The following is a 10,052-nucleotide window of genomic DNA, read 5'->3' on the forward strand; positions in this document are numbered from 1 at the left end:
TTGATTTGTTGAATGATGCAACAGTTCACCATTTTGATAATTTTGTTTGCGATAAACTTTATTCCATGTGTCAATCCCCTCTCCTAAAACCAACTTCCGTTTCTCCAATAAGCAGTTTCCTGTGCTGTGTTAGAAGGTGTTCTGCTGGAAGGGAAAAGTAAAGAACCACTTGATAAACACAATTGAGATACCAACAGGCTTGTTTGAATCTACCCAATATTGAAAGCAGTGATTCTTCCATTCTGATTTCAATTTCAGTCTTGCTGTAGCTGAGATTCGGCTCAGAGATGTGTGCTGCAGTGACTCAAAGTGCTTCCATGAGCATGCTAGAGACAGAACCCACGAGGACAGATCTCCAACAGGAAGGAGAAATTGGTATGTATTTGATGCAATAAAAATCTAAATAAAAGAGGATAAAACAGCTTCACCAGGGGCTCACAGAGAAATAGAGACTCCTGTCTGGAAGCCTGTCACTCTGGGTCTCTGGAGAAGTGGAGATGCTTAGAGGCCTCTTGCATATTAGTTACTCTATCTGGTTATATAATACACAGCTATTTCTGAGCAAGATAAATGAACAAAGAATCAATTTATAATAACCTAAAGCATACTTTTTGTTCAGTTGGATTTTTAGGTTTTGTTAGATTGTTTTGTTTTTGGTGTGTATGTGTGTGTGCCTGCATGTACGCCTATGGGCATGCCCAATTTTGTATACATGTCTGTCTGCCTGCATGCATGCATGCATGTATGAGTGCCTGCCTACCTGCCTACCTGCCCAGGCGCCTGTGTGTGCACGTGTGTGTGCGTGTGTGTCTGTGTGTGTGTGTGTGTGTGTGTATTTATCTTTAGCTTTCTAGTCTACTATGTCTGGTAATTTGAACTCTAGTGAGTTAAAGAAAGTTGCTGTAAACCATGCTCCTTATGTCTCAGAGTGAAGGAAACTCTAACAGCATAGGATTCAACATTCACAGCGAAGGAAGTTCCCTGTGTGCTGTGGCCTGGGGTTTGCAGATCAAGTGTGATTCAAAGGAAATCTGGGAGGCACAGCAGAGTTTGAACCCCTTACTCAAGCAAATCTTCTGGTATTTCTGGTTCATTGAAATTATGGAAATGGAGAATCCTATGGAATTTCTGTTAAACTGTCTTCTGTATTTGGAAACCGATTGTTTCATTCTTTTATTTTTCTTCCTTTAATCCCTCTTCCCTACTTTAAATTTTGTTTGCTTACTTGTTTGTTTTAATGAAAGAATATGGACTTTCTAGAACACAGTGTTCATAATTACAAAAAAAATACTCAGGTCATGAGGAATGTAGATATTTTTCAGCTTAGTCAAATAGTCCCATATATGAAACCATTTTCAATCTCCAAATAGAATCACATTCTTGCCCATATTTCTATGAGAAAAGGTAGCTAACACAGATAATTTAATGTTGGGGTTGGGGCGGATGTGTGATATTTTCTATGATAAAAATTTGAGATTTAGTTTCAAAAAAGAAGAAGTATTAAAGAAAGGAAGCAATAATAGTCACATGTGCTGTGCAAGTAAATAAATAAACAATTTTCAGAAGTGAAACATCCCAATGGATTTTGGGGGACCATTTTAAGGAAAAGTTGCATACTAATATATTGAAAAGGAAAGACATTGTAAGAAATACTGATGCACTGAATTCAAGGGATATCTTTGTTTAATGTACAACTGGAAAGAAAGAGGATTGAAAAGTTTCTCTGGAGCCAAAATCCAAAGAACACTGTATAAACTGTCCCAGAGTCTTTGGAGAGACCAACATTTAGCAAGCAGTTCTTCAGAAAAAGAGTGAAAAAGTGCAGCTTTGGTGGACCTAAAGTTAGTGAATCAGAACACGGAGAAGCTCAGGTCTGATTTAGAACTCAGAAAAGCCAGCGAGCTTCACAGACTGCTTGGCTGCAGCTCCACAGGTGACCACACAGAGTGGAGTTCCAGGGAAGAAAAATCACATTTTCTCAGTAGAGAATACTTTTTCTGCCACCTCTTTTACATGACTTTTGGTGAATCAGCCTTGCTGAGGGGTGGTCTCTTGGCCATGTGATTGACACAATGGTGTGTCGTGTCTACCCAGGAAAAAAGGAGGTTCTGTTCATCTGAGTAAAGGAAATAGACTTCAGGGGAGCACTGATATTTCCAATGGCCTCAAAGACTACTGTAGCATTGCCTGCTCAAGAATCTCCAAAATTATTTACATTATGGGCTAACCCTGAGGAACTGATATGGTGTGTTTCTGCTAGGAAGATCTAGGGATCCATTTCTAAAGCTGCTCAGCAGACAAGCTTAGTGTCAGTTACAGCCTCATGCACAACATCCACACAGGGAGCTCTCTTAGAAGAAAGGAAACAGAGACTCAGTCATTTCTGACATCTGACCTGGAAATAATCAAAGATGTTTCGTATTTCAAAGAGAATTGGAACAGCTCATCATTGGGACCTCTACTTCTAAATCTGTTTGGCCATTTCTGTCTCCTATCCTGAACTAATCAATCATTCAATCTTTGTCAGTTTCCTAAGTGTACACTGAGACTCTGTTTTCTTGAAGTTTTGAAAAAATGAACAAAATGTGATGGTTAAAGTCTCCTGTGGGTTTTTGTTTGTTTCTTATTTGTTTGTTGTTTTTTGTTTTGCATTGTTTCTCTGTGTTGCCCTGGCTGTCCTAGGATTATCTTTGTAGACCATGCTTGTGTCAAACTCACAGAGATCCATATGCCTCTGTATCCCCAGTACTGGGATCACATAAGAAAAATTCTGTTTCCCCTTCATTCAAGTCTTCTGTAGATGAGGACATCATTTATTAACCAAGATTTTCTGTAAAGTGCTGTAGGAAATCCTGTAGCAAATGGCCCTTAATTTACCCACCAAAGAGGCGTGGCCTCTTTTACTATTTATGCAAAAGTAAAGCATGTATCTGCTCTCTTGTTGCAGCTGCAGGATGGGGTTTCTGTTTTCTGTTCTTCAGAGGATCCTGATTCATATGTATAACCCTAAATAAATAACTGTTTATTATTCTCAATTCTGAGCTAGTGTGGAATTTCTTTTAAGTGTCCTTCATCAGTGAAGGGCATTTGCAGTAGAGGAATACAAGTCAAATCTACAGATGATTCTGAGGTAAATTTACCATTTTCCCTAAAATACTCTTGAGATTGATGTTCTCATATTTATATTTCGAGATAAAGAGCTCCAAGGAAAATGTCTCAGAATGGTCTCCGCCGTGACTCCTGTAAAACTATACTGCTGCTATGTAGTGAACATGGGTCTCACTGTGGCTGTAATTACACTTGTAGCTTTGTCAGGTAAGTGACTTATTCCGAAGCATTCTGTTCACATTCACATTGTTGGTTATACTTATAAGATGATACTGTAAGGAAGGACTCATGCTAAGGACTCCAGAGAAAACACACCAGAAATTCCTGTTCTGTGGGAACTTAGGGTCTAGCAGGAAAATGCACAACAAAGACTGTGGTGTGCACAAGAGGCCAGGCTCAACATCCCTGGGAAGTGGACAATCAGTAATTCTAGAGCAGTGGTTTAAAACCTTCCTAACACTGCAAACCTTTAATATAAATACTCATTTTGTGGTGACCCCCAATCATAAAATTATTTGCATTGTTACTTCATAACTGTTACTTTGTTACCATTGTGAACTGTAATGTAAACATCTGATATTTCCAATGGCTTAGACACATGCCATGTGGGGTATCTATTCAAGGTAGAAAAGAAGGAGAGGAAAACTAAGCAGAGATCCACAAGGAAGCTGCTGTGGCTAAAAGGAAGTGAAAACAGTCAAGAGTAATATCATTGGGGAAGGTACAGGAAACCCCACCCCCATGACTCCTGTTTCAGTTGATATCTTCAACCACAATCTGAAGATATTAAATAGGAAATTCCAGAACATGTGATTCCTAAGCTTTTAGCTGGAGATTGTTATTAATAATGTGATAAAAATCTTGAATAACTCTGCTGCCATTGCTAGAGAGTCATTTTGGCCACATCAATGAATAATACAAAAAGGTTTAGCCAGGACAAACATTTGCCATCAAGTCTTGGTTAGTGTAGCCTAAACTATTACATAGCTCAGAAAATAGTCAAATAAAAAGAAGGGACAGTCATTCTCACTGCCTGTTGCATTGGACCTTTTCACTGAGGCCTTGTGGACCTGAGAACAGCTACAAAAATTCCCCATCACTAATGTGTCGGCAGTCATTTTTGGTATTTATGTCCTATCAGATCACATATTTCCCAGAACTCACTAGACCTTGAAAGAGGAGCACATTGATTCTTACCTGAGAAAGGCAAAGTTATAAAAGAAGAATATCTATTATTCTTCTAAAATGCCCTCAGAATCCTTGCAGCATTCATACATTTTTATACATGCACACAGATACACAGACACACGCACAAAGAAGGGGAGGGAGCAAGAGAGGGAGGGAGGGAGAGAGAGATGACACATTTACATCCTTGTATATGTATGTATTTAATCATTTTATTATAATAGACTCAGATTAAAACATCACACAGCCCCATTAACATGGGCTTTCAAACATATGTCAAGTTTCAAACTCATGTATCTCACCTAACTTCTACACAGTTAGAATAGCCACACTGAAGCTATACAGTTTCAGTTATGGTTTTAGATTTATATGTCAGTTAAATGAAGTACAACAGAGTTTAAACTAGAAAAACAATTCTTTTCTAACATTTTTTCCTATCTTGTATGCTCTTTGCTGCATCCTTTCCCTCCTTGTCACCTTACGTCACTCTTCTTTGTTCTCCTTTGTATATGTTATACCACGGTGGATCACACTCACAGCTGTTGACACTGTGCATCTCAGACTGGGATTGCTTGTGACAAAAAACATGGTCTCTTTCTTTCAGGTTTATGTGACTAAACTTAATATCATACTTTCCCACACACTTTTCTACAAATTCATTTTTCTTTAAGGCTGAAACATTATTCAATTTTGGATGTGTTCCACATTATTATGTACTCATCAGTAGATGGGCATCCAGGTCAGGTCCATTTCCTTCTGTTGTAAATAGGGCAGCAATAAACATGGAAGAAAATACTGTCTGTGGAAGAATGTGTTTTCTCCATATATGACAAGGAGTGACATTGATAAGTCACATAGCAGGTCTATTTTTATTTTCAATGAGGAACCTCCAAATTGCATGTATCAGTTTGTATTCCTACCAGCAGTGAATAAGTGTTCCCATTTCTGCTCAAGGTTCTAACATCTGTTGTAAGTACTTCATGATGGTCATTCTGAGCTCCTCTAAGAAGAGCAACAAATGTGTGTGTGTGTGTGTGTGTGTGTGTGTGTGTGTGCGTGTGTAGTAGAGTTATAAGAAGGACTTGAGCAAAGTTTTAGTATCAAAGACCTATTTTGACCATGTCATATTTTGCAGGCTGGCATTTTTCTATAGTAATTCCAGTCAAGTAAGAAGTCCTTTTTGTTTTATCAAGTAAAAAGGAGCATGTGAAGGAGGGTTAAGGGAAAGAAAGCTGTAGGATTCCAGGAATCAGGAACACCCTTAATTGACTGGTGGCATAGAAATTATTTCCTTTCAGGATTTGGTGTCTTTTGTCCCAGCACTCAGGAAGCACAGCCAAGAGGGTTAACTATATATTCTAGACAAGTGGTCTACAGAGGAGTATTTAAGCAAGGAAGGGAGTCATAGTGAGATTCTGTATCAAAACACAAAACAAAAGAAGAAAACATATCATTTCCACAGAGTGCACTGGAAGTTTCTGAACTGGGGACCTTCTTGTTAGGAGGACTCCCTCGGTGATCAGTTAGGAAAGCTACGGCCCAGCACAAGGCACACAACTGAGATCTGGATAGCTAACCAAGACAGAAGACTTTGAAATGTTTATTATATTTCCTGAATTGTCTACATTTCAGTGAGAAAAGAAAAACTGGTCACTGAGTGCCCTGGACCTTGCTCTTCCACCTGCCCAACAGACTGGATTGGATTTGGAAGTCAATGTTTTTATTTTTCTGAACACACAAATAACTGGACATCCAGCCAGACCTCCTGTATGGCATTAGCGGCCCATCTAGCTCTATTTGACAGCCTGGAGGAGCTGGTAAGAAAGGACCAGGAATTGGTTTGTTGTTTGTTATGTTCAGTGTGTAATTCCTTGAAATAGTGAGCAGAAGTCTGGAACATGAGGAAGGATCCTACCCTAGACCCTGGGGGACATAGGAGCACATTGATGTGTGCCATTTGCTGACATTATTGCTTCTGACGGAAACCGTGAGACATTCCAGAGACTGTTGTTCATATGGTGTTCATCATCAACCTGTACTGTCAAACATAAAAACTACTGAGGTATTGTTGGTCATAAAACCTTCACAAAGTGTCAAGTGTTGCATACTAAAGGTGACCACTGTTAATAACTGCCAGGATAAGGTTAACAAGGGACTTTCCCAGTCACAGTGGGACAGGTAATCATCCATATACTTTGGATTTTAGATGGAAGTGCATCCACTGAGATCTAAGAACTATTATGTCTCCAAGGTTGGTGACCCTCTGTTACACTTGTTACCTTCCCAAAAGTAGTCCATAGGGCAAAGAATCAAGGGTCATCTGAAACAGAGAGACACATTTTGCTTTGCTTTCTGTGTTTTATGTCAGAATTTCCTGAAGAGATACAATGGTGATTCTGACCACTGGATCGGCCTGCACAGAGAGTCACCAGAGCACCCTTGGATGTGGACAAACAACACTGAATATAACAACTTGTATGTTTGTAAACCACTTTTCCTTCTCCTGTGTTCAAGATTTGGGATTATGTGAGCTGTAACTATATGAGAGGAAAGCCTGAGTCATGTGGAGCCAACTATACTGCAAACGTAGAAAAATAAACCCTTAGGTTGAAGGAGTACCTCAGAGATAGGGTGTGTTCTTATATACAATAGGTAATTCACAGGAAATTCCACATTCTACAAAGTTAATTTTTTTCTGTGTGTTCCTATTTAATAGCTATCATTGAAAGCATTTTCTTAGTGTGATATCTGCTGAAATCTTTAGCTTGATGATGGTATCTGGGTTAGATGTGGTCTATTTTATCACCCACTGAAAACTTGATAAATACCCTTATTGGCTGATTTTTAGAACTACAGATGGGGAGTAAGGACTCTGAAACCCCAGAAAACCACTGCAGAACTTCTGGATAGGACATGTCTGATAGCTGTGTGAACTGCTACACCTGTTCACAGAAAGAGAGACTCCAAGGAAATTGGGAAACTCTTCTAAAGTCTCATCATCAAAGAGCACTAAGAAAATTCCTGGATGTAGACATGGCCATTTCAAATGAAGCCATTTAACTGAAAAATTAAGACACAGACTTACTCACATATATCATTAAAGACACGTCAGAAATTTACTAAAAATTGAATTTTCCTCATTTAATACATGTGTAAAATACTTCAAGACAGAATTGAAAATCGCCCTTTTAAGGCCAAACAAGGCAGCAGTTCATTTTAACATGACATCAAGCATCAGTCAAATACCTTCTACACATATTATAGGACCAATTTTGAGGAATGATAAAGATGTAGTGTTCACACTGAATGACAAGAATATAAAGGATGCTAGGTCTAACTGGTAAAGGTGGTTCTTTACGAGCTCTGCCTTTCTTTGATTCTTATTACAAATTAGCAGTGAAGATGGATGAGATATGGTCGCTGGATTGAATCACTGTCAGTATGTGTAGAAATTGTGTATGTTTGTTGTTGTAGGGATCCTATCCGAGGAGAAGAAGAATATGCCTACCTGAGTGACAGGGGAATCAGCAGTGGCAGGGGCTACATACATAGGAAATGGATTTGTAGCAAGTCTAAAGTTACTCTTTCCAATAGCCAGGGATTTTAAATGCAGGGTAGAGAATGTGCCAGTTCATGCCTGAGAAACAGAAGATCTACAGTTTCTACTCCACTCCTGATCTGCTGAAATCATCATCAAAATCCCATGATAATATGTGTTGACAGCAAAGATGAAATTTCACTGAGAGGATTATACATTAGGGTGATTTGGGAAATCTTTCTGTATATGTGTTGCTTTTATTAATAAATAAAGAATCTTCCTTGACCAGTGATAGGGCAGAGTAGATTTAGGAAGGGAAAAATAAACAATGCTGGGAGAAAGAAGGCAGAGTCACAAAACACCATGTAACTACCCAAAGGAGACAGACACGTGGGAACTTTGCCAGTAAGTCACAGCCATGTGGTGATACACAGATTAATAGAAATGGATTAGTTTAAGATGTAAGAGTCAGCCAATATGAACATAGAGTGAATATTAATTAAGCTTTCATTTAATTAATACAGTTTCCATGTGGTTATTTTGGACCTAAGATACTGGGAATGAACGACCAACCTACCCCAACAAATTGGTGTGCCAACGTGGTCAACTGTATAATTGTTAAACATGAGAAAGCTTAAAAAGTAATTCTAGATACAAAAGAAGGTAGTTAAGCATAGTTTTTGGTAGCAGAATTTTCTTGGGTAGGCTCTGTTGGCTAGAGAGAGAAACAATTTCTTTAAAATACTCTGTTTGGTAGCAGAGGCATAATTCCTTTTAAAGGATTCTTACTGATTCAGCAATAATAAATGAATAAATAAATAAATAAATAAATAAATAATAAATGAATGAATGAATATAAATAAATAAATAAATAAATAAATAAATAAATAAATAAATAAAAATAAAAAACAGACAAACACAATTCAAACTTATGGCTTCCTGGTCCAGGCTGCCAGGATAAAATCTGACTTTTCAGGAGGTCAAAACTTGAATAATGTTTGTGGAAAGCCTGCCGCAAGTTACTTGGTGGCAGCATGGGCCAACTCTTACTAGAGTTGAGGTGATGACTGTGGCTCCCACCCAGCAGCCTCAGAGGCAGTGAATGGACTGCCATGTTGAACTGGGCAGAGCCAAAAGGCAAAGTAGCCTTAGTCCTACTAATGCAGGTTACCATTTTAAGAAGCACTCCTCTACAGAAAACAATTTCAGATACACAATAAGACAGATTTATACATAAAAGAGCTTTAGATGAGACACAGCGTGTATAAAAAATTATATAGGCTTGAGAGAGAGAAGAAAAAGAGTAAGAAGACAGTAAATATAATATAAACAGTCAGACACCCATAGATTAAAGGAATAAATATAATAAAATAAATATTAAACTTATAGAAAATTTAATAGAGTAAGAAAAATAAGACACATAAAGATGGAATATACACAGAGAGGCTGGATTATATATATTATTGTATTTTCTTTGAATTTTTCACTGTGAAGGAACTAAGTACAGAGAGACATTTGATTGTACAGGCTGCTTAGCTAAACCAATATATATATATATATATATATATATATATATATATATATATATATATATATATATATATATATTTTAAAGGTACCTTGACTTCAGAATTTGGGTCTGAGGTTTTGTTGCTTTAGAAAAGAGGTTCTGCTTTTGTTTCCATAGAAGATGAGAACCTACAGTTTTCTTCCAGACTAATGTGATTTGCTGGACCAAGACTCCCCAAGAGATCACAGTAAACACCCCCAAAAATTACTTCACCCAACAAAAAGCAGAAAGCATTTTGGAGAGAATTATGCTCAAATTCCCCATTATTGTAAATAGACGTTTTATATTTAAAGGGGGATATTCTGTAGAGACAGATACTTTAAATTGATGTATCTTGGTTTTTGCTAAAAAACTTTAAGGTCAATATTATATATATATATTTAACTCTTAATTAAGTTATTGTATTTGTGCAGCTCATTTAAAATGTAATGTCTAATAAAGAAATATAGGTTAATAAAGATTCATCTATAATAGTCAAGCTTGTAGTCAATAGTTTTTGTAGTTAGGTTTTCTAGATACACAGAGATATATTTCATTTAGATAGAGACTCTTCTAATATTTCAGAGACCATCAGAATAAGGCATTTAAAATGTTTTAAGAAATTAGGACTTTTCATGACAATGAAGTACATCTGTTCCCAGAAGTATTAAT

General features: G+C 37.4%; 1 protein-coding gene across 1 annotated transcript; it reads left to right on the forward strand.

Moving 5' to 3' along the window:
• The first annotated feature begins 287 nt into the window (after positions 1-287).
• Positions 288-7,900, forward strand: LOC130885736 (C-type lectin domain family 2 member E-like). Its single transcript, XM_057787465.1, has 5 exons — positions 288-375; positions 3,193-3,315; positions 5,926-6,110; positions 6,662-6,768; positions 7,768-7,900. Exons 1-5 carry the CDS (start codon positions 288-290, stop codon positions 7,898-7,900), a joined length of 636 nt encoding a protein of 211 aa, XP_057643448.1.
• The last annotated feature ends 2,152 nt before the right edge of the window (positions 7,901-10,052 follow it).

Source organism: Chionomys nivalis, chromosome 1, assembly GCF_950005125.1.
Source record: "Chionomys nivalis chromosome 1, mChiNiv1.1, whole genome shotgun sequence".
NCBI classification, from domain to species: domain Eukaryota; kingdom Metazoa; phylum Chordata; class Mammalia; order Rodentia; family Cricetidae; genus Chionomys; species Chionomys nivalis.

What these genes read in the sequence shown, in the direction of transcription:
- LOC130885736 (XM_057787465.1), top strand. Translation starts at nt 288, where the DNA reads ATGTGTGCTGCAGTGACTCAAAGTGCTTCCATGAGCATGCTAGAGACA. An exon ending in TTGACAGCCTGGAGGAGCTG is followed by an intron (nt 6,111 to 6,661) that starts GTAAGAAAGGAC and finishes GTTTTATGTCAG; the next exon opens with AATTTCCTGAAGAGATACAA. An exon ending in AACACTGAATATAACAACTT is followed by an intron (nt 6,769 to 7,767) that starts GTATGTTTGTAA and finishes TTGTTGTTGTAG; the next exon opens with GGATCCTATCCGAGGAGAAG.